The 27,996-nt window shown below is 39.7% G+C and overlaps 1 protein-coding gene across 5 annotated transcripts in view; it reads left to right on the forward strand.

Annotated features, from left to right (window-relative positions):
- The window catches only part of LOC122568763 (protein unc-13 homolog B), a 377,765-nt gene that overhangs the window by 60,621 nt on the left and 289,148 nt on the right, over positions 1-27,996 (forward strand). For 2 of the 5 annotated variants that reach the window (XM_043728897.1, XM_043728900.1), the window contains exons 6-16: positions 4,732-4,821; positions 16,866-16,985; positions 18,920-19,089; positions 19,725-19,915; positions 20,367-20,399; positions 21,236-21,354; positions 21,504-21,690; positions 21,883-22,080; positions 22,173-24,290; positions 24,393-24,496; positions 24,593-24,795. In XM_043728897.1, the coding sequence (XP_043584832.1) occupies positions 4,732-4,821; positions 16,866-16,985; positions 18,920-19,089; positions 19,725-19,915; positions 20,367-20,399; positions 21,236-21,354; positions 21,504-21,690; positions 21,883-22,080; positions 22,173-24,290; positions 24,393-24,496; positions 24,593-24,795 (3,533 nt within the window). Of the gene's footprint in view, positions 1-4,731; positions 4,822-12,680; positions 12,697-16,865; positions 16,986-18,919; positions 19,090-19,724; positions 19,916-20,366; positions 20,400-21,235; positions 21,355-21,503; positions 21,691-21,882; positions 22,081-22,172; positions 24,291-24,392; positions 24,497-24,592; positions 24,796-27,996 lie in introns of those variants that run through there. The other 3 variants (XM_043728902.1, XM_043728898.1, XM_043728901.1) reach the window with 3 other exon arrangements.

A 27,996-nucleotide genomic window follows, 5' to 3' on the forward strand; every position in this document is an offset into this window, starting at 1 on the left:
TTATTTTAGTACGTAGCGTAACGTAGCGTACATGCGTAAGAAAGAAATAAGTTTACATAGTACGATAGTGGATCGATACACGTACTGTCAAAGAACAATCGAGGTATACAGTGTCGGTAGCAGTACAATCGCAACTTTACGACGATCTTTTAGCTTTCCAATAGTACGTATGTTATTTGTTTTCGGCATTTTTACGTCATTCTCCTAGCAACAAGTCCACCGTTTTTACGACTTTTGCATAAGAATGTAGCAAGTGCGCGGTGGCTTTCATCGAACTTTTTATTCTCAAGGGATGGATAGAGGGCTCGTTCGGTTCTTCTCTTCTGAAAGTAGCATGCTTTCATACATTGCCCGGTCACCGGCACATCAACGATCCATTACTATCGATCCTTGGTTCTCTCGAAACAGGGTTAACGACACGTTACGATTCAGTCGTGGTTCTTTCACCGGCTCCAATTTCTGAACTTTTATAAACGATCGGGGATAAGAAACCCCTATAGATTGTATAGAAATGTTTGCATTTGAAAGAAACATCTCTCGATAAATGATATTTCTATTATTGTATTCTATTTTATATCATTTTTACAACAATCGATTTATTTATAACGACCATTAAAAAATGTTGGTTCCTAAAGATTGTTGAAGATACAGCGTAACATTGTTTGAAGGTTTTTCCTAGCGTTCAAAAGTATAACAATTGGACAACTTCTTTTTTTCTCTTTCAGTCGGTAGCACATACATAAGATTTTCTCTATCGCGATATTTATTTTCGTTTTAAATTAGTCTCGTCTCACGTCTTTACCCGCGATCGATCCGCGCCCCCATCGGAATACGTTTGACGAAAAATTTTCAATTATTTTACATCGCTTACGGAAAGTTTCGAGCGCGCTCGAAACGCTATTATATTCATATTGGCGGTCGTGGGAGCGCGCGATACTTCGATGACTCGTTAAAAAAGTTGCGTCGCGGTTCGTTGATCGCCGAAACTTTTTTCATCAACGCGCCTTTTTAAATTTACATCGACAAACCGGACAACGAGGGATTGTCGACCGATTTCACGACCGATTCGCGACTAATTCGTGCGCGACGAAATTTTCCTTCCGTTTCTCTTAGTTTGGAAAGAACCTCGGTTCAGTTGTGGCAGTTGCTTTCTCGACGCAGAGGCGCAAATTATTTTTCACCACGCGATGCGCCACTTGACCGTGTTGCGAAACGAAGAAAACGAGGCCGTTTATAATAAACCTACCGGCAACGAAAGCTGACGTTTCACCCAGCGCTCCTTTTCCCTTTTTTCCTCTCTTCATTCTTTCCCGCTTTCTCTCTTGGTTCGTCTCTCCTTGTTTTTCTCCCTCCTTCTCGCGTTTTCCCTCTGCGTGTTCCTTCCGTTTCTCAATCCACGTCAACTAGTTTAATGGAATTCCGCCGAATGCTGCACGCTGTTCCATCGTTTCTTTCGCGTACTTTTTGTTGGCGCTTGCTCGTACGCTGAAAACGGTTGGCGCGGTGCGGGGCAACGCGGTGATCCTTCGTTTTGAATATTAAGCTCGTCGAGGAGAAGAATTTTAACGACCGAGAATACGTAATTTAATTACCATGGTGTTATGTTTTTCTCTATTTTCTTCTCTTTGTTGTCGAGAGAATGATTGATCGTCGATAAAATTACGGCGTAAAGATGGAAAATACAGTTGCTTTGTTACGATTACGATAGCATAGAAAATTTTCTGCCTACACGGCATTAATTATTTTTAATAAAAAATTTACATTCATTGCGTGATTGCGTGTGTTTATAAACTTGTATTATAGGTATATTTAACACCTTTTTTATATTTACATATCTTTTTACGCAAATGTTGGTACACCAGCGTAGGTTAAAATCGTCAAGATAAAATGTGATAAATGTGGAAGTTGGTTGGAAGGTGGAGTTTTCCTCTTGTCGTACTGCGTAGAATACTTTTCGTATCCACTTCATATTTCAACAGAGTTTTCAAATGTTTGTAGTGTCTAATTACGTGTACTTTAAAAGAATCCCCCGTCTGCTTCGAATTGCTCCATAGACAAGTTAGACGAAGTCGTAGTTTGTGCCTCTAATTAGCTTTCACAAATGAAGGAAATTTTCTCTATTCTCGGCGGGATTTGCAAATTTACGTTAATTAAGCGTTTGTTACGACCTAGATCGTAGTCTTTAATGTCAGATTTAGTATACTACAACGTAGTTCTATTGCAGCTGTACGCTGCAATGAATTGTAACGGAATTTAGGAGCGAATTTATTGACAGAAATCTTTTACTATCTAACTATATTTTTCTAAAACAGCATCGAACAACGTATAATAGTGACACGAAAGAATTATACTATCAATTGAATATCAGAGCATATCACTTAATTATTGACAAACTGATCAGATTCTCTATGAATTTCCAAACTCAAGTCAATTATTTTCAGCTCTTGAAAATCACGTTCTAAATTGCTTATTCTTTACATACAACCAACATCGATCGAAGACAGTTGATCGATACCAAAATGAAAGAAAGAACGAGAATCGTATATGACTCGACAAAATAATATTTAACAGTGTTATTTGTTAGAGGAATCGAAGAGACGTGATAAACAATTAAAGTAACAATAAGTAGTACTATTCCAGGTGAAACGATATCTTTGAGGTCCTACTATTAAATCGAAAAATAAATTATACCGATTTAAAAGAAGAAAAACGACTATCTATGTGTATGTTCCTTTAAAGTTGTCCATATCCCCTCTCTCATATTTAAAAATATGCATATTTAAAATCGTTATATAAATAAATAAAATATAAATATTTAATATCGTGCATATTTAAAAATCTACCACACACAATCGACCGCATCCATGCAATCTAAATTCAACCCGACACGTCGCTGGCAATTATTTCAGCCACTTGGCCACTCGGATAGTACTTTTGAAATTCACTATTCACTTGCCGGATTCGCGCAAGTTCTCCTCGAATCGCGGCTGTTATTTCGGATTCCCAGGACGCAACGCGAGGACAAGATCTTCTCTCGCGAAACAACCGAGCCGTCCCTCTTCCACCCTCTTTTCTTCCGTATCTTCCCGTTTGTTTGTCTCGCTCCTTGATCCCCCTGATGGTTCTTACTCGCTCGTGAACCTTCCGTCTACCGAGAGGAAGATCGACCCGATCACGTTTCGTTCGTTCTTCCTTGCTCCTCTGTATCGTTTCGTTGCACAAAGAGAGGGAGAATCAGTATCGGAGAACAGATAAAGGATAGCTGCGTGATACGATCAACGAAGTCGAAAGAGTCTGTTTATCGAGCAAAGTATCGATATGTTGGAGGGATACGCGCTCACGACGATGAAAAAGTAAGATGACTATCGGCCACGATGTACCAGCTTCTCGCGATAAAGCGAATGTTCAATAGCATCGTTGGCACCGGGGCCAAGATACGTTACCAAGAGAAAAATTGCGCGATGGACGATAGGGGCAGGAAGTTTAATTACACACGAAGCGTGGATTAACACGGTCGTTCGCTCTTATCGATGCGTACGTTGCGTTGTTTTAATTTCCGGATGGTATTAAGCACGGTATAAGTTGTTTTTGACGAAAGTTTGAAATTCACTGATTGTCCTTTGAGTTCTCCGTATGTTCGTAAGGGTGTCATACGATGTAATGGGATTTTTCTTGATCTCAGCGAGATAAGTACAGATTTTGGTTACTGTATCGTAAAATAATTTTAAGTCAAAGATCTTTTTCAACCTTCTTTTCCATTTTAGGGAATTTTCTTAAAATTGTTTACGTATTTTAATATTGTATAAAGATCACGTTAAATCTGAGAGATCGGAGCGTGACGTGTGGTAGTCTGAGAGATCGTGAAGAGATCTCTACTAGATCGTACTAGCGAACATGGACACCAAATGTTAGTAACTAGTATTGTCAATACTGTCAGTTTTATGGTAATTATTTAAACTAGTAACCTGATATAAAGAGCGTTAAGGAAGGTTGTTATAAATGCCATTTGTGACGTGCTCAATTAACTGTTCTAAGAGAGGCGGTAAAGACAGGCAAATACAAAGATAGATATTGAGAAGTACGTCTTGTCGTATAGATTCTAGTGGTATGGATATGTAGATAGAAAATTTCTATACACGCTAACCTCTTTCTACCTTGTTCTTACTAAGAAATTGCCGTATACGGTGCTGGAAGTTCGATCGAAATAACGCGGGGTGGAATATTGGCAACAAATTGAAAGTTTCATTGTTTCTCTGTATCCAGCTCGATTTATTATTGTTTCTTTGGATTCTAACTTTGTGCCATAGTATATCATAAATCATGCAAATCGGTGCACTATAACCATTCGCAAACAAAGGGATAATCGCTCAAAGCAACGGTTATCAACATCTTCTTAAATCAAAGAAACAAAGGAAGGATCGTTTTCCTAGAATTATTTTATGTTTTCCTTCCAAAACAAATCGCTCGTCTAAGGTAGAACGATCTTGGAATAGAAACGAAAAATAATGAAACGAGATTTAAACTCTTTTCCATCGCGTAAGTAAAATACGAATAGTTTGAAATGAAAATTCATTTTAATCAAAGTATAATAGAAATCGTTGAAGATATCATCTTTGGTAATCGCTGGTAGGCGATGGATCTCAAACGTTGAAGGGCTGAAAAATTAGGACATGATCGCTAATCGGATCATGCACGGCCGATCTTCAGTCTGATCAGTCTCTGACCAATCAGGAAAATGCGAACAACGAACGAGATGGAAAGCCCTGCTAACGAGTGAAACGGCAATGCAGTTGCGAGCAGCCCGGCCCATGTGTGGCTCAGGTACCCTCGTCAAGATCCTTGGTCCTGATCGTAGGACCGTCCTGACTTCAGGATCGTCCTTGATCCCGAGATCTTCGTTTCGCTTTTAATATCCTGGTTTTTCTGACCAATGCATCTGACTTCCACACGATGTGGATTTCTCGTCGATCGTGCGCCGAACCACGGTACGAAACACACGGATTTTTGTTCGTCTTTCTCTCAAAACGTAATAGGCATACACGCAATCTTGGCGTGTTTCCATTCGCAAAGATCATTGCGTACATTTCGTTGTTTTTATTACATAACGCGTCGTGATTTTACGTGATTTCGTTTATTACATTTTCGCCGATTTGCGTTTACATTTGTCAGCGCTGGAACGCTTCCAGCGCAAGGTTTCGAAACCAATGAAACGCGCACACGATCCACGAGAAATGAGAATCCACGCTGTTTGTACGTAATTAGCGATACGTAACCCCCTTCTTGCTCGTCAGCCACTGCACCTGAGTTTTCTACTACGATTCTAATTTTACACCCACTCTTTCTTTTTCTCTATTCTTCTTCCCCTCGTATATTCCATTTTAGAGACAGAGCGCCGCTCGTCAAGCGCTCCGCGACGATTGATCGGTTCGCCGGATATCGAAAACCGCTTTAAATATTGTCGAGCGACGAGCATGCTGAAGAAATCCATCGTCGATAATCAACCGCGTTACGCGTTGCCTCCCATCCAAGGGAGGAAGAAAATCGACCGAGACGTTTTAGCGTAAATCGAGACGCATTTTGGAAACTACGCTCAACTTTAACCGTAACGATTAAGAGGTAGCTGCGTTTGATTCAACTACAAGCACCAAGCCACGGTATTTCGGTCGTGTACTTTTAGAGTAAAGACTTGTAAAAGTCCGCAAGTTTGCGTCGAGTGGTAACGAAAAGCATTCGGTTAGGAAATGTACGCGGATTAATTAGAGCCAAAGCTAATCTAACGAAGGACTCGACGAAAATCTAAGATCGCGATATACACTGGTTCGCGAAAATGTTTGAACCATCGGAAAGTTTATGTCCATATTGTATGCGTTTTATACAAAAACACGCTATATGCTGATTCTTTCATTACGTATATGTCTGTAATAAATATTTTGTTATTTCTACATACGTCTATGAATATGTTCAGACTGGCTCTGTCAATATAATCAAACTAGTGCTATCTCGTTAAAGTGCTAATGAAATTTCAAACGATTTTGTATAATATGTATACAGCAACTCTCCATAAGTGTGCAGACATTTTCGCCAACCGCTGTACGTAAATGAGATGTTTAGAAAAGAAGAAAATAAAGGTGGCGTGGAATGGAAAGCGGCGACTTTTCTAACGCGTCGGTGGAAGAAAATGGGAGGAAGCTTAACTCCAGGACGAGTCGATACCGAGAGTTGACTTATCGAAAAAGGAATTTCCGGCTTTAAATTATATTCGAGGGAGAAATCCCCGATTGAATTATGGAATTCCATTAAGCGTTCTCGATGCAACGTCTCCGTTTAATATTTTTACAAAATTATTAAACGTACTTTCAGATATTACATAAATACGGTTAACCCCTCCGCCCGTTGGCTCGATTGATCGACGAGAGAGTGAAAGAGAGAGAATGAGAGAGCCGAGTTCTCATCGGTTGCGAGATTATTTTAAATGTCGAAATGACACACTTTCCCCGTTTCCCGTTACGTACATTTTTTCCTTCCGTTCTCTTTTCCGTTTCTTTCCCTTTTAGTATTTTTCCCCCAATTCCGGTCTCAGGGGTGTTTCACGGTTTTGTATATTCGCCCACCCTTCGATCGTGTTTCATTAACTTAATTGTAGAGGGTAAACCTTTGAGTTATGCCGCGTGTATACATGCTCGTTGGAGAGGCTGGTTGGAGTTCGTTGGATAAGTCACGCCATTCAAACTCGTTTCAGTCGTTACCGGTGTACTTTGATGATTGATTAAACGACTTTAATTATTCTATCAGCGGCATGGTCGCGTTACCTATAGGACCGGATTCATAAGACCGGGAGGAAGTTTTCAACCGCGAATATCACCGGTGGCAAGATATCGACGAACCCGATGCTCCTTTCCATTATTTTCTATTATCCTTCATCGTTTATCGAGCCTGTACACACACACCTGTGATACGAACCGAGCAATCGTCGCAGCTTTCAGAAAGAAGGACTCATGTCGACGCACACGTACACTCATACGTAAGCAGACATATAACACGTACCATGCACAGCATTCTTTCCAAAACAAGCTATGTTTTTCACGTGACACGTACGTGTCAGATTGGCGTGTACGTGTGCGAATTAAATCAAGGGAACCGCGGATTTGGAATTTTCAACGTTTCTGCTTTTGAGGTCCTTTTTTCTCTGTCTGTCTCTCTGTCTCTCTCTTCCACCCTCTCTCACTCTCTCTCTCTCTCTCTTTCTTTCTTTCTTTCCCTCTATTTCTCTCTGTTTTTATTCTTACGTTTCTCTTTGCCTCACTGTTTTTCTCTCTGTCTGTCTGTCTGTCTGTCTTCTGTCTTTTCTGTCGAATGTCGTCGCGAGCGAGATCGCGACGACGCGACGACGTTTTCTCGTTGTCGCCACTTTCTCTGCTTCGCGAAGAGAACGGGAGGAACGGCCATCGTGACGAGTCGTCCACCGGCTGCCTCCCGGGCTATTTTGTTGCTTTTGATTCTACTTTATTCTCCATTCGTTCGAAAAGTTGATTTTTAGAGCACACACCGGTTCGACGTAGTAGCCGAACGTTGCGTGCCTTTTGAGAGACAGCACCGTGTTGTTGAGTGAAGCACGTAGTGAAAGAGAACTTCGTTTGATACCCTATAGGAAGTATTTTTATAGGTTAAATGTAGTAATAAGTTGCGACGGGAGATAAAAGAAAAGGAAATGACTTTTCCTTGGACATGTCGGCCGCGGAGATCGGTTCCTTAATTAGTAATTCCGCTATTTCGTATTCGTGATACGGTGAATGATGGAGTAGAAAAGATGTCAGTTCCTACATATTTGTTTCATTTTTACGCATCCCTTAATTCACGATTGTTTAACGCGTAGGAGACGATATTTGATTATTTTAATTTTGGAGAATATGTTAATTAAATTAGTTTTGGTTTGTACACTCTCCCAAGTGTTCGTAGACCCACAATAGTTCGATCGGTTATGTCCATACAGAGTTAAAGAAAAAAAAAAAAAACAAAAACAAAAAATGATATTTCGATCGTTCTGTCCGAATTAGCTCCGCGGAGAGATATGAACGATGGATGAGCAACTTCTGTTCAATTGGTCGATATTAAGTTGAATCGACTGAGGACAAAACTCTCGGGAGTTTTTCCCCCCTTTCGTGCATAACTTTCGTTTCAGCACAAATTCACTTTGGAAGCACCATAATCGCACGTGCACGCAGTGGCGCGGCGATAGCACAAGAGGGGGAGGGGGGATGTATGTGGATTATTAAAGCAAAAAAAAAAAAAAAAAAAAAAAAAAAAAAAAAAAAAAAAAAAAAAAAAAAAAAAAAAAAAAAAAAAAAAAAAAAAAAAAAAAAGAAAAAAAGATCAATGAAAATTAATTGAGTCAAGTATGAAATTAAAAATAGATTTAAAATGATACGCGAAAAGATCGTAGAGAAATAGAAGGGATGTTTTCCGCTTCGAGAAGCTGTCATACTTACAGCGGTAATGAAAACCGTCTATTTGATGCAAAACTTGTCTACTTTTGAAATGTACAAATATGAAAGAGGGTACCTGCAGATACATCGAGCTATGGCTGCGACACTGTAATCAGTTACCAATTGCCCGTAGACGTTTTGTCTCCTTTACCTTCGATTCTTTTTCTTGCTCCTTTGTTTGCTACACGAACTATACATTGCGATTATTTTTATCGACATCACGACGTACGATTTTGTCAGACGGAAACGTCGAACACGCGTTTTTCGCCAACTGATCGATGACACGTTCTACTTTTATTCGATATACTATATACATATACATATATAATATAATGTAACACTATAATATATATGTATATGGTTCTAATGGATTCGATTAGAGTGGCAAACCTTTTAGACTAGAATTTTTTATTCACGCATGAACTAGCATCGTGAACGTTGTATTTTGCTCGTCCGTTGGCGTCTTACGATATGGAAGGGTATCTTGTAATAATTAAAGAGCACAAATATCGGGGAAGACGGTTATTTTAGTCCGCCGTAAAATATGTCGTTATTGTTAGGCTCGCGTTATTCTTTCGAAAAGCGAGGCTATTTTTACAATCACATATGGGTCTTGATTTAGAAAATAATCCTGTCGAAGGAAAATATCGCTCCGACGAGACACCGTTTCGTTTCAATGCTTGAGAAGCTCGAGAAATCGTACACGTTGCTTGAAAGAAAGATTCGTATCACGACGAAAACGAATATAATCGAATGTTTTGTTAGTCTATCGGTTTAAATCCATGAATTAAATTATCATTTGAGATGACAGAAACGATATATTTCGAAAGGCTTTACAGTAAAAAATATTTGTAGCGAAATTGATTTATATTCATCAATTTTATCAGTTACATCCGTTTGAACGGCTCTCTTAATCAAATATGTGGAAATATTTTCAAAACAAAATTGTAATTTTAGGCTGGAAAAACTGTTTGTACCAAACTTGCTTGGCTGAGGCTTTGTGCGTTCAGTTAATTTTTATTAAAAACGGAAGTCCTAGTTTTTCATAGTTTTAAAACGTCTCTTGAGAGTTATAATTAGGAAAAAAATCAGGAGGAATAATTAAATGAGCAGAGCAGATAGGAAGAGGAAGAGTAATCAAATGGCAAACAGAGAAAATGGAAGTTGTAAGTGTTAGAAGAATGGAGGATGCGAGGGATCTTTACCTTGCGGAACCTCAAGAGGCCATGACGGTTAAAAACTATCTAATAGCACCCTAAAGATTCTAATTTCTCTCTCTCTCTTTAGCGTGACTTTAGAGTTTTAAGTGGTAGATGGGGAGGGACGGTGGAAGGCCAACGAGGAAGTTCTGGGCGGGTTTTTTAAATTTATGCAGTTTGCATAAAGTGGGCCATGCAGGTGTACGACGCAGAAACCTTACACACCTCCGTAATTTTAGTGTTCTACAGAGTTTATCGTTGGTTAATCGTTGCTTAAAATCTGTAAGGTACTTCAATTTGTGCGACCTTTGATCATCGGGTTTTACAAGTTTTCTGAGGCACGAATATGTTCCTTGAGATCGCCGAATAGAAGACGTTTATACTCTTTCGAAGTGATAAAAAATTGCATCTATGTTCGTTAGTAATAGGACTCGAGTCGATTCAAGGTGTGCTTTAATCGCAGCTCGATTATCGAGATGTTTCGATGTAGTTGCAGAAACTTACCTGACAGAGTGTCGTATAGTCCAATAAATTGCATAAAATACGGGAGATGTCGAGGTTCTTGAAATTTCGTGTTCACACGAATAAAATTAAATTCAGAGGTATATGGAAGAATTCCTAAGGATTTATGATAAATTAATTACGGACAATTTTGCCTTTTTTTTATCAAAAATATCAAGGAAACAACTTCCAAGGTTGTTGATGCGTTTAATCTCCGTTACGAGTTTCAAAGCGAGCCTAAACCGTTTTAGAACTAGCTCGTTCAAAAAGTAGGTAAAAGCGTATAATGAAATCTCACTGGTGGCGTCAACCGTCATTATAATCTTCGCCACTTTTCCGGCGAGTCGCGCGGACCACTGTTACGCCAGAAAAACAGTTGTAACTCGAAAACCAGATGGAACAGGGACCTGGCGCAAACTTTGTCGATTGTTCGTGCGCGGTGAATTCAGCTGCACCGAAATTAGCTCCACGCTCTATGGTGCACTCTTTTCTAACCATTCGAAAGGCTGTTTCATGCTCGTCGGAGCTATCTCCATGACCGTTCGAGCAATCTTGTACGCGTGACCTGGGTTCCTCCTTCTTCGGTCTGTTCTAATTTTCCTTGTCGCGTGGAAAATCGCTGACAAAACTGGCCAGGCGAAAATGGACTAATCACACGGTTTTTAGCTGGCTCGATGTGCAGACAGCCGAACGAGTAAACCAGACAGTATGAGATTAGAGGAGGTAAAGGTGGCGGCTGGCGATTAGCAGAACGAAAACGACTTTTCAGGGATTTAAAGTTTCCTCTGTCTGGTATATCTGCTCGGCTGACTCATGAACTTGCGGTGTATGCGGGTCGCCTTTTCTCTTTCGGGCTCGAAACACATTAATCCATCGTTGGAACCCGGAGAATGAAAGAACGTACATTATATCGTATACCGCAGCCGAAAGATCCAATGGCAACTGTTCTGCTTTAAAAGTCAAATAGACGTTTCACCACCGGAGAGCTCAATTAACTCGATTAACTTACGCCATAGCTTCTTGGTAGGCAATTCTCGCGTGGTAAAAGCAGTATTCATCGAGTTCGACTAGCTGGTCAAGCTCGTTTTCCGATGTTGCGTCTTTTGTACCGTTCTTAGGTATTGAAAGCTCGATATCGTGAACCAGAAACGGTTCGACTCGAGCCATTTTCGGTTTAACTAGAGTGGCTTTCCATTGAAAATCGAAAGTCAAGTATGGTTTGGAATCGCGAGGTGGTGGGTGGTACGTTTGTGCGAAGGTTAGATGAAAAGTAGCTGGGATAATGGTTGAATGTGCTGGCTGGATACGAGGCTGTTTGCACGTACAAGCGAAAGTGTTGTTTGCGTAACAAGTTTCTGCGACTCCAGTTCAGACCTGTTCTGGTGTTAACATAACCGCTTACAGTTAGTTGCTCACGTATTTTGTCTTACGATGAATTTTATTCAGATGGATCGCTTAATACTCGAGATTGAAAATAGCGTTTACCTGTAGCGACGAGAGTTTAAGTCTTGCCTTCATCATTGTGGATCGTATTATTCTGGTTTTTTAACCGTTTGCGATAAAATACTGTAGCTTGGCCGAGATCCGCTATCTCTGTTTTTTATTCTTAAGGAAAGAATCACGATGGATATCATTAAATTTGAGCGTAGGTGAGATACAAAAATGTTTATCCTAAGATTTTCTAAATAACATTCAGCTCGTATGACACGATCTATCATAGATGATCTCGCAATGGACGACCCTTTCGTGACCATAAAAGATCTCTTTGAGTCACTGTAACAAAACATCAGTGACCTTATTTAACGATTTGCAAATGATACTTGGCGTTTATGAGAATGGTCTTCCTCTTGTCTTTCGTTGTAGGTAATTTCTTCAAACAGAAATACGTATTTGGCGACCATGGTATTTTTTAAAATAATAATATCGGTTTTCAATGAGGATAGACTTTTTCAAAATAAACGACCTGCGAACATATTAGCTCTTGGATTAACGTAATTAGGTATTTGAATCGTACTTATTAGTGCTACGTACACTATACTTTATTGATACTTAGCTTGTATAAACGTTCTTGAAATATGATACGATCGTTTAAATTTACCCCATGTTTGTGACAATGAATAATCTCATGTAAATTTCGCTCCGCCTCTAATTTCCAAAATTGACAATGCTTTTAATAAAACAAGTCTGCAGTTCGATATCCATTGTAAAAAAGCAAACACCAAAAGTTTTTGCTAACTGACTCACCTCACTTTGCTAACTAACTAACCTCAGTTTAGGTTATAATTTCATCCAAGAATATTTCATTTAAGAATTATTCAAAAAACATTTCTCACGTAAATTCTACGCATCATCTTCAGTTTGCCTTCGTACTTTGTAATTTATGATTCGTTTCACGTAGAGATTCACGCTGCCAATGACAAGTAGAGCCGACGAGACTCGATCTAAAGAAAGGCATAAAGAGAAACTCGAGGTTCTGTGAGTCAGTCAGTTTCGGCTGACAAAGACGGTCTGCGGTAAGACGCTTCCTCTTTCCATTCTTTTCTCCTTACGAAGTTTGTCAATATATCGTCGACTAGCTGTTATCGTTCGTCCGACTATTACCACCAGTGCGTGGCATTCTTCCATTGCATTTATTTCGAACGATCGATCGCCTAAGCGACACGACACGCCGCGCCGCGTCGAGCCTCGAAACTGTGCTCGCGGGAGTATGACCACGGTGGACAGGAAAGTGCAAAATACTTTGATCCCCGGCTCGAGCACCGGAATGGCTGAAGTGCAGCCAGTAGAGTTTTCTTTTTTTTTTTTCTTCTTTTTTTCTTTTCTTTACTTTAAAGAGACGTCCCAGTGCCAGGGTGGAGGACCTCGATGCACTTGGGGTGATGAGGTGGTGGGACACGAAGCGGCATAGTGGTGGGATAAGAAAAGGGGTGGTTGGTAGAACAGTGGGAAGAGGTTGGAGGCGGCGAAAGCCTCGCCAACAGGGACCGGGAGGTCTCAAAGAAAAGAACTACTCGCGCTGCCGAGACGCTCTCCTGTCAGGGCTTGACCTTTTTTTTAATTGCATCCAGACCAAAGTTAGAAACAACGAACGGTGCCTTCCTCCCTGATATGACAGAGAAACGGCTGCACGAGAGAAAGGGACGGAAGGAAAGAGAAGAAATGAACGAAAGACGAGCAGGAGAGCGGTGGTCCGCCACCGGAAGAGACGGTATACGTTGGAGAAGACAAACCGTGAATTCGTACGTGTCTGCTCGATGTTTGAGCGTCGGAAGGAAACGGTGGAATGCAAAATATGTAGGTCAGGGTCATGCTCGAGAGCATCGAGTTCGTTTCCTTTTTCCCTCTTTCTCTCTCCCTCTCTACTTCTCTTTCTCTCGTCTGCTTTTCCACTCCAACTCCTCTTCTCTTCATCCTTTTTAGTCCCAGCAGCCTCGTCTTTTCCTTTTTTTCACCTTACTCCGTGCTTGCTTCAAATCCGACTTTAATGGGCTCGTGCGGCCGTATTACATTTCTGATATTATTACGAGAGATTTTTGCGGTGAACCGAGGGATTAGGATTCCTTAGACGGTCTCTTCGGTTTGCGAAGGGCTTCCGCAGTTTTCGTCCTTAACGTTCATTAACAGTTCGTTTGCTTAATCGTGTTTAAGGATAAGCCGACGCGATTATTTTCCTGGATAATTGGAACGCATTAACATTGAACGTAATCACGGCGCTGGTGTCTTAGGCTTGACATTGTTTCAGACCTTTGTTCGGCATTGTATTCTTCGGTTTGTACAGGATTTTTATCTCTTCATTATCCGGCTAATAAAAGGATAGAACGTTAAGAAGGAGCGTTGTTAAGGAGGTAAAATGTTGAGAGGAAAGAAAGACAGGTGTTGTTTATCTTCTGACGATTTCGTGCTTCCGCTCTTCAATTTCGTTCTTCCATTTCTACAGGATTTTTATGTCTTTCTTGTCTATCTTAATGCGGTTCAAAAGCAAGGAGAGACACTGTTAAATTTTTTGTTTTGTTAGTTACTAAAAACGTGCAATTTCTGGTAATTTTTTATTGAAACAGAAAAAGGATTACGTATATATTATATATTTTTGTCACGTTGCTGTAAATTTAATCAACTACGTGCAACGTATCAAAGATCGGCAATTTTATTATTAAACGAGTAGGACGTAAAAGAGAAAAGAGGAAGCTCAAGTATTATTCATCTGATGACTTTATATATTTTTTATTAAGCGTACAGTCACGTGTGCGATCTACAAAGAGATTAAAAAAAGATGTCCTATTTTACTCGATAGAGTGAGTTTAGGATGAATCAGTGTAATCAGGATGTTCGATCTTTTTGAAATTTTATGCTTACACACAGAAAGTACGATTTTCACGATTTCGTCATTATCTCGCATCTAGGTTTGCGGAACGCTAAGTTCCTTGAATGAGTGTTTTATCGATTTTGTCTGATGAGATACGACCCCGAATGCCAACAATAAAAGTAATATTCGCGTGACTGGGACACATTTCATCATACAACATACGCATACCGTGTATTTCTAAGAAACAAATTAAATTCACTAAACTGATTATTGCTAAATGTATGGTAATTCATTAACACGCCCATAAACGTTACATTCGATGCATTAATATACATATATCGCGATTTAAATCTCGTTTTTAGATTTTTATACAAAATTATGTATATTTTCTTATTACTGACTATACAACGTACGTATATAAGTTGACAGAGTCTAAAAATCTGCTCGGATAGAAATTTCTTTGTTTCTCGATTCTTTCCTACTTTTGTTATATATTTTCTAGTAGGCACGTTATAACTTATTTGCTACTTCGTTCCTATTTTTCTCGCAAATTACATTCTCTGTAGTCGATAGAAATAGTACGTAATCGATAAGTTGCTGCCAAATCATCAAAGTAAAACTAGGTAGACTAAATATATCTTGCACATGTTACTTTCTTGTTACATCGAGTCTAACCATCGACGATAAGGAAATAAATCGAGTCGGCTAGAAAGGTAATCGAAATCGAAATTCTTAATTCTCCTTGTATCGTCATGTTGAAACTTTCACGATATGGAAACCAGGGGTCGTACTATTTTATAATTCAACAAGAACACGAAAAGAAGAAGGTAAAATATCTGTTTGTCATTCATGTTTAATCAGACTGCTAGCAGTTACGTTATTGAACATTTAGAATATTATCGTATGTTCCACGATCGAACAACAACTACGTCTAAATTATTTTTATCGATAGCTCGGTAAACTAACGAATGCGTGACTGATTGTGGGCTTATGTATTTTGCTGTTAAATGAATATCTGTAGTAAACGTATAATGTTGATTGAACGATCGATTCGTATGTTAATTTATGCAGATGTGTGTGTTAGTAAAATTAAACTGCAATGTAAACAATTTGAGGTAGAAACATTCAAACGAAAATAAGTACGCGCAGAAAGTCAGAATTTAAATAGAAGCACAAAATAAGGGGGTTCCAATTAAACTGTTTCATAAAACGAGAGAGTAGTTTCAGAGATTAATTCAATAATTTCAGTAAGTTTCATTTCAGTCCGGTCGATTTTCAATCTTGTATTTATACAAATATGATATAATAGATTTTTAACAAAAATAAAATGTCGCGCGAACGAATCGTTAAATGAAAATACTATACGTAAGGGATGTACAATTCGAGTGACGAGTTTACTCGTCCTCTCCAGTTAACAGGTTAAATTCACCCCCTGAGATCGCGTCCACGATCGTGAAACGGTTCGAACTTCCACGTAGCAATTCATTTCCAGTTCACCGAAGAAGGGGGAAGCAGGGGATGGTCTGAAACTTCTGATCTCTAGCGTACGCTCGCGTAGTTTTCATTTAGGGTTTAAGTTGGTAATTTTGCTTTCTCAAGCACGCTAGTCAGCCAAAGGGTTTCGACGCGAGTCACTCAACCGGTTGCGTAACAAATCGTTCTTAAGCTATGGAATTAGCGCTGGTTACGTAGATCCAGCCGATGCGCACGCGTTTATGATGGAATCTCTAAAGGACGATGCCAGCCATACTTCGTTCAAATGCGATATTAATAAACCGCTGAAGCGAGCAAGACCGCAGGTCAATTTACACGGCTTCGAATGCCTGTGTAGCATATAATTATGGTTCAGGATAAATTAGGCTACGATGGCAACAACGACGGCGACGTGGTACGGTAATTACGGACGTAACTACTTTTCAGAACGTCAAACGTGTTGCGTTTACGACTTATTAATCGAGAACGTTAGACGATGATCGGTTCGAGTGTAATTCGGAGGATCTTCTTAGGCAGGTCATGGTTATCTTTCAAGCAACGTGTAGATACTCAGTCGGATAGGAACGTGTAATGCGCAAAGTAAGCGCGTAACGCGAGTTTCCTTTCAAAGACGACGGCATATCAGCGCTCGGTCCGGTAGTATCGAAGAAACGAGTATAGCCGATTTTTCATGCCTTTTGTAAAGCTCGTTAGAGAACGTAACATATCACACCCTGAGAATAGTAAGATAATAACGGGATGACGAATCGAGGAGGCAGCCTCTCCTCGTCTTTCCTCAGATTGTCGAGTACCTATAAAACGTAATCGATGCAGATTAGAGACAGTAGAGACAGTCGAGACAGCCGCGATTAACCATTTCCCCACCGATGTCTATCTTTTCGAAAGACCCCGAGAACACGGAGGCGGCCGATCTGCAGAGGAAGCTGGAAATGCTGAACAACATGATGGACCAGGAAGCACGAGCCGAACAGGCACGACGACAGATATTGTACAATATAGGCCACTGTAAGTACTTGCCAAGTCACTGTTTAAGTGGCTGCTGTTTTATTCGAATATTCTCTCTAACACGAGAGGAACGTCCCCGATCAATTGCTACACTCGACGCGATTCACCCGTGCGCCATCACTTGCGCTAATTTCATTTTCCTTTTTAATGCGCTAAATATCACGAACATCGATTATAATTATAGAATGTTTCCCCTATCGATGCGTTTTGCGTTGGCCGCCATCAAATCATCGTTATCATTCCGTTTGGATGAATTACAGATCGCAGGCGAACGAACGATGGAATATTTACGTATATGATTTCGCATTTATCGATCGTACGATTTCGTTCGATTCTTTATTTCTCTATATATCTGACACCGTGCCGTGGATGTAGGGCTATTCGAGTTGTAGGATATGGTTAATTGATAAATTTGTTTAGCGAATGTACAGAGAACGTTAAAGATCTGTGAAATTGCACTTAAACTCGGATAAACTGTGTAGTTATCGTTATCTTGTTATTCGTGTACAAGTCCAACGTTACGGTACGGATTTCCGTTTAAATGGACAGTGGAAAAAGTACTTGTTTTTTCGGGTTTGTTAAATTGTTGTTAAGACGTCGGTATATAGTCGATTCACGATGAAATTCGTACAGATAAAACCGTGTATGTTAACTCGATTGAAATAAAATTGTATAATAATTTCACACATTTACAAATACGTTTTACGTTGATTTTAGTTGTAAGTATAATCGCAGCTTTGAGCGAATATCGTCGTATCGTCATGTTGATTTTTATCTTTTACAGTTCTTTCGCAGAAGCTTTTTTGTTTATGGCTTCCAGACAAAATTCGCTCGAACGCTACTTCTGATTAGCGTAGCAAAGGCTTTGTACGCTGCCAGCTTTTCGCATAAAAATCGATTTCAGCGTGATGTTCGTTTCTTTCTTGTTTTATTTGCGACCACCGACCATAAGAGTATTTTATGCAATTGCAATTGCATTATCCACGGAGTATGCACGTGGATATTTTCAATCAGCAAGTACGCTACGAAATGCCACTCCCATTGTTGGTTATCGACCATCGAGAATCGTCGGTAACTTATCCCTAAAAATTCAGCCCCTGTTCAAAAATCATTTGTCGCTATATCAATGATCGCTACACCCTTGGCATGGTAAAGTTTGTTTAACGATGAATTCTTTCTTTTTCCGTTCCATGCAAGTAGTGGAATCTCCGTCGATCCGCCTATTTCATTCCTTTTTCTTCATTTTCAATTGTTTCGTCCTCTACGTTTGTGGACCTCCTTTTTCCCCCTGAACGAGAATTCTGATGATTCTCCTGACACGTCAAATACCTCGATAACAACGATCAAATCGCATGGACATTAACCGTTTCTGTTTCCCGCTGTTGCACCGTTTCAATTTTCGGATTCGTCCAATATCGACCAATTTCGTTCCCGGTGAAGCACATTTAAAATTAACGCGATCGAAACGACGGATTATACGCTTTACGAGGCAGAAGACAAACGAATATCGTTCGCGATTATCTTTTTCTTTCTCCAGTACAATATTCCGGTAATCGTCGTTTAATATCTTCTCTGCCCTGGGGACAGCAAACAGAAGGATAACTCATCGTGGTTCGTTCCCGATATTTTCTTCCTCGGAAGAATTCACGATTAGAAGGATCTTAGGATATTTTTCAGCAACTTTATCTCTGCATTGTTACACACATTTACACGCAATTTGTACATTTGATTTTATTTAAGGCAGCAATCTTTTCGCTTCCGAACGTGTTTTCAATTAGCCTGTAAGAAAAAGTGGTTGTTAAATCGCACGACAGTTAGCGAACTTGTTTCTCTCTGCATTTGAAATTTTCTTTTCGAACAACACGAGTCTCACGATTGTGCAACGAAAGATTTTCACTGTGCCGCGGTAACATTACATTTGAATTGTCTTTCAGCGGGGTACTCAGAGGATTCCGACTATACGTCAGATCTGAATTATCCAGTCGGCGGACAGGGTGCAAACAGCTCGGCTTCGCAGTTTCGTACCGCTGCCAACCAATTGGCTACCCCTCAAAGATCCCTCGAGACCTCCAGAGAAAATAGCTACGAGAGGGACGATCATCAGGTATTGTTAGAACCATATTTCGATATCTCTGTTTATTAATTATAAACATTCGTAATCGCTCGATATCACAAAGACGTTGATCGTTCACAAATCGTCGATCGAGGTTTCTTTTGTCGTTTTAAGGTATGACATTAGATCGCTATCGACTTCTCGATGAATAATATTTTTACAAAATTTTATTTAAAGGATCTATAGAAACATGCTTGAATTATCAAACGCTCCAGAAAGTATGCGAATAGAGTAAAGACTGAAGCATTGTTATTTTATAAACTATTCGTTAAATAAAAATATAGAAATATCGTATATTTAAGATACAGAAACCTAAGAAACAAAAATTCTAAGGATATTGTTATCCAATTTCTACAAAGAATCTCTAATCGTTGTTCATAAACATCACGTTAATTTATTTGTAATAGTCGAATAAAACAATTTGTTTCGCAGAGACATCGAAAACCTACCGTAGTTTGTTCCTTTCAAATCAGTTAAATATAGCACGTAAGATAAATTTCTTAAATATATTATATTTCTATTGGAAGTGACATTTAAGTTTCGTTGAAAGATTAAATCTCGTCTATAGTATCTCGTAGAAAGCGTGCTTCACGGAACCGTATTTTATCGATTGTTCATGCCATCAGATTCCAGCTACAGTCGGAGGAAGACTAGCTCCGAGTAATTACGGAGGCTATGGTGGATCGGGCCACAGTCCACGATATGACGAACCATATCCCGAAGAAGGTCCACCGCAAAGGTATCAGTCTCAGCACACTTCAGAATCTTCCGAGCCACTCTTCTACAATAGTAGACCAAGACACTATAAGGAGTACAGGTATTTGACATTTACCGAGTCTTAAAATACAATATACACACGAAATCGATGAAAAGTATCGCGCGTTATACCAAAAATAACAGTTTCTACGGTAAAACTGCTTCTTTGAAACGACTTGCAATAACCAATACTCGTGATACAACTACCAGTAACTTCTTTCTCTTTCTCCTACTTCTTTTTCTTTCTATTTCGCTGCTACTGCATTGAAATAAAAATTAATATAAATTTATTTGAATAATTATAGCTGGACGTTAAAAGATGACAGATAACAGGGTCGTGCAGTGAAAAAATAGTTTAGCATTTAACTTTAGCGAAATAGATTTTTATACATTCGTCGTATCCGATGAATGTTTAGAACTTAACTGGAAACAATGTGCACGACTCTGGTCGTGAATCGCGTGATTCGAAGAGGAAAAAAAAAACGTTTATTATTTTCTTTTGCCTGATTTAGACGACGGAAGCACACGTGGGATTACGAGGACAGGTACGAAACGAGTACCCCAGTTCTGTCTCGTGAGAAAGTCTACGATTTTCATCGTATAACTCGCATTTTTTAATCGTAGATCACACATTTTCATCTAACATCTCCTTCATTAGCGTGCCACCGTTAGTTCAGTCCTGTGCCTTGGAACACCATCGAAATAGCTTTTACAGAAACGTAGCACACGAATCAAACACACATAGTTCGTCACATGGTAAAACGATTGTGCAATCGCTTAGTTCGTCGCAATTCTCCGCAGATCATTCGTAGCTGTTCATATTCGACATTTACTCTGTAACTTTTATTTTATCCCGTCGGTGAAATTGCAAATCGTTTAAACTTGTTACATAAAGGATCGATATAACGGTTGGTCGCATATTAACCTTTTTCCATTTACGAATGAAATATTTTGCGTCACGGTATTCTGCATACAACGCTTCGAACGAGATATTTCGCGCGTTTATTCATTAGAAACCGTCGTTTGTATCTGTACGTGATACAAATTAACTCGCGAACTACGACGGAATGAAAAAGAACGTAGAATTTCAATATTTACAGGATAACATTGGAAGAAACGAAAGAAGAAATTACGTAGATCAAGATACTATAGTTCGATGTTTAATAAGTTAAAGAGAATGCACTGAGCGTTCACAGGTAGTTTTGCATGGCGCAGTTAGCGGACGCTGCGAATATTCGAGGGAATTGTTGGGAACGCCTTTTAACCATGCGTATCATGCTTTCAGCAAACATCATCATTTAACGCGGGCCATTTCATCTCCGCTTTTATCTCTCCTATCTGATTATAACGGTTTTATCTCATCGCCGTCCCGTGATTTCAGCCAAGATGGTTGGCATAGCGAGGGTTACGACTATCATGGCACGAGAGTCGACGAAACGAGGATCTATAGCGACACAGAGTATTACCCAAGTACCACAACGAGTACTTCGAGACGAAGAGGTAAGGCGTAAAGCAGCATATTCTGTTGGTTTTCGGCCAACAATAGATACATTAGTGCTTTCGATGTATGTTTTGACATATATAGCGTACACGTCTGTCTAACAATAGTAAAAGAAATCTTAACTCGGTTTATTTCTGCATGTAAATAGGTCCTCATAGAAGACCGTCTTTGGAAAGACAGATGACTTTGTACGATGATCATCCATATTATACCGACGGATATAGCAGCGATGGAAGAGTGGGGAAAATGAGCGCTACGTATCCTGAATGCCAAACAGACATTAGGTACAATGAGTATTACGATAGCACCACGGGATACGGTTATCAAGATGAAAGGTGAGTATAGTGATTGCGTATTATTATTTGACTTTCCATTTCGATGTATTTTTGTACAACGCAATGTAAAAGAAACTGAATTAGGGAAAACAATAAGGTATCGGTTTGCTTTGTTTATAGATTAAGTATTTAAATATAGAAGATAATATATGTTAAATCTTTCTTTTATTTTAATTTTGAATGTGTCACCAGGTATGGTCAAGACGACGAAGATAGGCAATGGGATAGCGGAGGGAAATGGTATTTAGGAACTAGCACCTATTATGAGAACAAACGGAATAGAAAAACGCTTCCACAGAGGCCTGCATCTAGTATCGGTATTCATCGACCCGATTATAGACCAATAGTTACCCGACAACGCAGTTATGAATCGGAGGAACTCAATCACAGGTATCAGTCAGCTTCCTTTTCTTCAATTATATCGTTATTACCAAAACAAGTATTTTAATACGAACCTTTGTGTTTGTTTTTAATGGTCGTAGCACTCGTCGTCGAAAACCGCTTCAACCACAACAACGACCGCCGTCTCGAACAGAAGGCACTGGAAAGAAACTACCTCCGACACCAACAAAGCCAAGCAATGTTGTTATCAATCGTAAGCTTGTCTCTCTACCTGCCACACCGAGCAGGCAACTGCCAAAGACTAGAACTCCTTCCGAGGAGAGCTACTACAAGCCTGACTACAACCAGGACTACAATTACGCTTATCGCAGCCATGATAATTTACCTCAGGATACCTATATTGACAGTATATATAGCGAGGAAAGAGGTTACGTCCAAATGCATGCGCCTGACAAAACTCAATACGGGTCCAGTTACATGCCCCAGGTCGATGACCAGTATACTAGTTCGTGTCAAGAGCCACAGACACAGGATAGGTACGATCAACAGTATTTACAAAACTCGTATAAGGACGAGTATCAAGAGCCTTACCCGCAACAGAATAACCAGGTTTATCGGAATACGTATGAAGACATGATATATCCGAACGTGAGTCAGCCAAATGATCAATACACTAGCCAACCAAACGATCAATACAGGAAAACAAGTAGAGATAGGATAATAGATGATAATTATCAGGTGAAGGGTTACGATCAGAATAACGTACAATATCAGGACAGGAAGAAACCTTACTGGGAAGATACGTATAAAGAGCAATACGATGGTTACAGCGTCTCTACATCGAGCGTATATGACCAAAATAACGTGACAAATAAATACAATCAATACCCGAAAGAGCAATACGATTCTGAGTACAATATAAATACGTCGACTGATTATCAAAGGGCTTATCCTGATACGTACAATCAGGAAATGTACGGTCAACGAATCTACGATCAAGACACATACATTCAGGATATATATAAGGAGGATGGCCAAAATACTTACAGTGAAGATACCTACAACCAACAGGATCCGTACACTCAGGTACCCATTACGTCTCAAAGTAATTACGGCGATACTTATACCACAACAGTACCACAAAAGGACTACGTTGACTATCAAACGCCGTATAGCAAAGAGGAAACCGTTAGTAGATCGTACAAAAATGACTATCAGAATCAGTACGAAGAGCCTTATAATCAATACGAAGAGTCTTATCCTGATTCTTATCAGGAATCCTTCAAGGAACGTTACAAAGAGAGTCCAGTTACCAGCACGGAAAGAAGAACGAGCGAAGTTCCGGAGTTATCGGTAACTACGCCTAGAGGTCAGACGAGAACGAACGGATATCAATCGAGCGAGTCAGACTATTACGTTCCTCCTCAGGAAAGTCAGGATATATCTTCGACTGGTGTACAGAGAAGAAAGAAGTTCGAGAAACGTGGACCTAGCCCACTCGTACAACAACATACAGATTCCTTGGAGTCTAAAGACGACGAATTAAAGGAGTCTATCGAAACTGCCGTGAGTTCAATTAGTAGCATTCCACAGAAGAAAGGAATCAGCAGCGACTATTCGACAGCTGCTGACTCTAGCTCCGTTGCCCCTACTTTGATCGAATCTCCGCAAAGTACGGTGCAGCCCGCGACAACGATGGTTAATCATGTAACAGCCAACCACGTTCCAACTAGTATGACGGTGACGGCAATGGTTCACACAGGAGCTAATGGAAAACGATTAACGAGAACTGAATCCTGTCAGGAGGAAGTTATCGAAGACGAGGAATATCCAGAAATCATACCGAAGGAACCACAGAGAAAAGACTCACAGCTATCGCATCAAAGTCAACTCAGTCAACATTCTTCCCAGCACAGCCAGCATTCTCAGAAACCAAAATTAAACAGAGGAGATTCTTACGCCTCCGACCACTTCCCCGACGAATCGTACAGCAGAAGAGGTTCATACGCGCAACCTCCAAGAAAAGATTCCTTCTCATCGATCACGCAAGACACCTTCAAACCGCCTCTCACCAGGACAGACTCGTACCAAACGAGAGGTAGCTATGAACAAAACGTCAGTGCTCTTCAGCCCGTTTCCAGAACTGAGAGCTATTCGCGTGGATACTTCAAGGACCAAGAATCTATAGAGGAACCAGAGGTCAGCTTGAGCAGCGCGGTGAATGACGATTATAAGATGAGGGACGAGTCTCTTGAAAGGTAATGCAATAGATTTAGAATTGTTTAAAAATATGTAGAATTATTGACATCTATTAATACATATATGTATATGTTGAATGTTTATTTACGTTATTTATGAAGGTACGAGCGAGGTGATGACGGAATGCTTCGTGACTCTCGGGAGGACTCGTTGGTGGACACGTACAAAACTACGCCACCGATGTCGCATACCGAAAGTCCACGTGGTGAGATTATCCTTTATTCTGTATTTTATTACATTTTTGCGAATATATATGTATGGTAAATGTTATATATTAATGTCCTTGCTTCTTGATTTACAGGAAGCATAACAAAACAAGCATCCTTAGAAGAAAGTGTTCAAATGGATACTCCACCGAGGAGTCCACCCGAGCCACCACCAGATAAGGAACTTCTCGAGATGGTTGGAGCTGCTTCAGTGCCTACACAATTGAAAGAACGACCGGAGATGACATCAAGGCAACGGTGGCATTGGGCGTATAACCAAATAGTAATGCAGCTGCGGGTAAGTAAATCATATTTTGATTCAGATATTCAAAACGAATACTGTTATATAGAGAAGTGTTTTATTAATTCTAGACTACTAAATAATATTAAAAAGTATGGAATTTTCAATGAAAGCGAACTTTTATAAGATACAGTATAGATAATAGGTATAGAGATTGGCAAACATTTCTAAATATATACTATGCTGAAATAGTGAAGTTGCTACAGAAATAGATATACAGATCTCAAACAAAATGAAAATGACTTTCCGTCACATCGAGGCGCTAGCCAATGACCTGAACGGCGACCTTCCGAAAAATGTAGCGCTTCATGCCGGCAACCCGCATTTTTCTTACTAGTCCTTCGCTGTTGCAACAATAGCCTTGTCAATTATTATCTTGTATCGATTCGTCACGTACATTTATCGATCTCGAGATCGCATCTAGGGGTTCTGTACTTTATCACCCGTGTAGCTCGTATTGTTCGTTGTCAGTTAGAAGGTTGCCACAAATTCGTTGATCCTTATCGGTAGTTCACGGGATAACGAAAGGTTGTACACAATAGCACGACTTATACGTACGTAGATGAATTTGAATCGACGAGTGATTTACTATCTGATATCGAAGCGTTAGAAATCAACGAAGCCCTTAATTTAACGACTATAAATAATTTGAACGACTTGAAAACTTATATAAATATAAATAATTGTGTCGGTATAGATTGAATTAAAACTTGCTTAATTTCATCGTACGAAGGTGTAAAAAAGCACTTTATGAACCACGAACAAGCATTAGTCACCGAATATTACGCACGTCCTAGAAAGCAAAGGCGCACCGATGCATAAATTACGAATACGTCGTGATATCACGGCAGAAATAACAGTCGCGTTATTATCGGTGTCAGTCGTTGTAAACGAACAATGAATGTTCATTAGTGTTTTATCGGGAACCTTCGGGAAGAAATACGAGATTATGTTCGCGCAAATACCCACACATACATAGACACACACGGAAGAGGCGTAACTATCCTGAATAAGAGACAAGCTTCAATAGCGAATTCAATGCGATTATTCTCAATGCGAATCTCTCGGAACGAATAAACGAGGGAGAAAAGTGAGAGAAAAAAAAGAGAAAAGAGCTTGTGAATCGAATCCCATTGCGTGGAAAGGAATCCCTGCTGGAGTAAAGGGTGCGTTTATCGGCCTTCTCGCTGCCTTAAAAATACGCCGCTCATCGAGGGGACAAGAGATGGGTTAACGGTTAACTAGCTGCGACACGAAACTTCCATTAACGCAACCTTGTCGCCCAATCGTGGCACTCTAAGTACGCACCTGACGTGCTCCTGGGAGCCATCGCAGTCGATATATGTATATATACCACGGAGAAATTCGCCTCCACGATGGAAAATGTAAATTCCTCGTGGTAACGCACGCTGAGACGAAGCCGATTGTTTGCTCGCATGGTTCGGCTGCGAAAATTTTCACCGGAGCCAGCTTAGCATCGAAGCATCATATTACACTTTGCGAATATCATTTACATTTTCTGCAAATCGATCGTGAAGATCTCTGTATTTACGTCATGATATTATTGTTACTATGATTGCTATTGCAGCCTATATCGCGTTCGGAGATTTAATTGCTCTATTTAGACTGTAATTTGTGATTAGACGAGAGGAATGTATCGGTTTGATATAGGGGCGATACAAAGTGGTTTAGAAGCATCCAGAGATTAAAGTCCAGAGAAATAGCAAATGATTTATTTATGAGATGAAATATTTCTTTAGGATTTCTAACTTTTAATAATTGTGTACCATGTTTTCGGTTGGATAGAATTTTAAAGAATTTTGAAACTGAACACCACGTACTCTGTGCCTCTGTCATAGTTTTTAGTAATACTTTGGTTTCTAACGTCTTTATGAAACGTCTGCAGCAATCATATAAAAATATTTTCAGAATAATTAATTTATTTCAATTTGTCATGTTTATCATGAAAATGGTAGCCGAGGTCTGAAATTATCCTCGTACGCCCAAACGCGATTTAAAATAGCGCGGATAAAAGAATTAAATCGAGCTATCTGTGTCAGCATTTACGTATCCTTTTTTCCTCGAGTGGTTACATTTCGTTAAATTCTTAAAATCTTATCCCGTGCAGCTTAACGAATTAAGAGCTTCTTTGCGGTGAAATTTTTCGGCTTATCTCGCGAAAGCTAAACGCATGGCCATTCTGTCTCTTCATTTTTCTACTGTAAAAGAAACAACAAGGAGAACCGTTTATCTGGAAAGCTTTAAGCCGGACGAGTCTTTTCGTTAATTGTAATAGTACTAAAGCAATTTACAAAAGCTCACTGTAGACATCAGTGACCGTTACTTTTATACATCATCCTGTCCGAACCACTAAGGTGGTTCCCAGACCGACTAGATCTTCGTGATATTACTCCATTTTTTACGTATTCGTAGGTCACAATGTTCCGTGTTCTCGTACAATTTCCTTAAGACCTGTTCGAATTTCGTCAGAATTTTTCAATTTTAAAGATTTCTTTATTACAGATACGTGGCGATGGATTGTTAAATAAATTGTATTCGTAATAACATTAGCGACATCGACGTTTGGAAGGTCTCGTGCATGTAACAAGTGAATATTTCATAAGATATTTTATCAATTGATATTAAGAACGGACTCGCTTTTCAACTATTCTTGTTCGAGTCGTGTTACTACGATTTCATTCATAGCGTGCATTCATTTTACAAAGAAATTTTTTCGAAGAGATTTTAAGGAAATTAACAGAAGATAAAACGTTAAAGTAATTTCTCCAGTTGTATGATTCACTTTATCCGATAATTGTATCCAGCAGTCACTGCCTACCGATAAAATAATCGCAAAAGTTTCTAAAAAAAAAAAGAAGCAAGTAAAAAGAAACGGTCAAGACACAGCTGTACGAACTTTGTGAAAAGAAACTGTACGAATTTGCATTCGAAGGCTAGGCACGTTCCTCCCATCTTCCCTGCAGAGTCTCGTTTCTTTTGCCGCGATAGGACCTCGTAGGGCCGCAATCTATGTAGGCCAGTCGGCCTAACCGCAATCGGAAGCCCGTATATCGAGTTGGCAGCCTAGAGTTAGTGGTATCACCTTCACCGTCAAGGTCTCGTCTCCCGCCATTTCGTTATCATCGTTGCCACTTGTCATCGCGAACGAACTTGGTATCCTTCAGTAGCGTATTAGTT

This window comes from Bombus pyrosoma, linkage group LG6 (assembly GCF_014825855.1).
Source record: "Bombus pyrosoma isolate SC7728 linkage group LG6, ASM1482585v1, whole genome shotgun sequence".
In the NCBI taxonomy this organism is placed as follows: domain Eukaryota; kingdom Metazoa; phylum Arthropoda; class Insecta; order Hymenoptera; family Apidae; genus Bombus; species Bombus pyrosoma.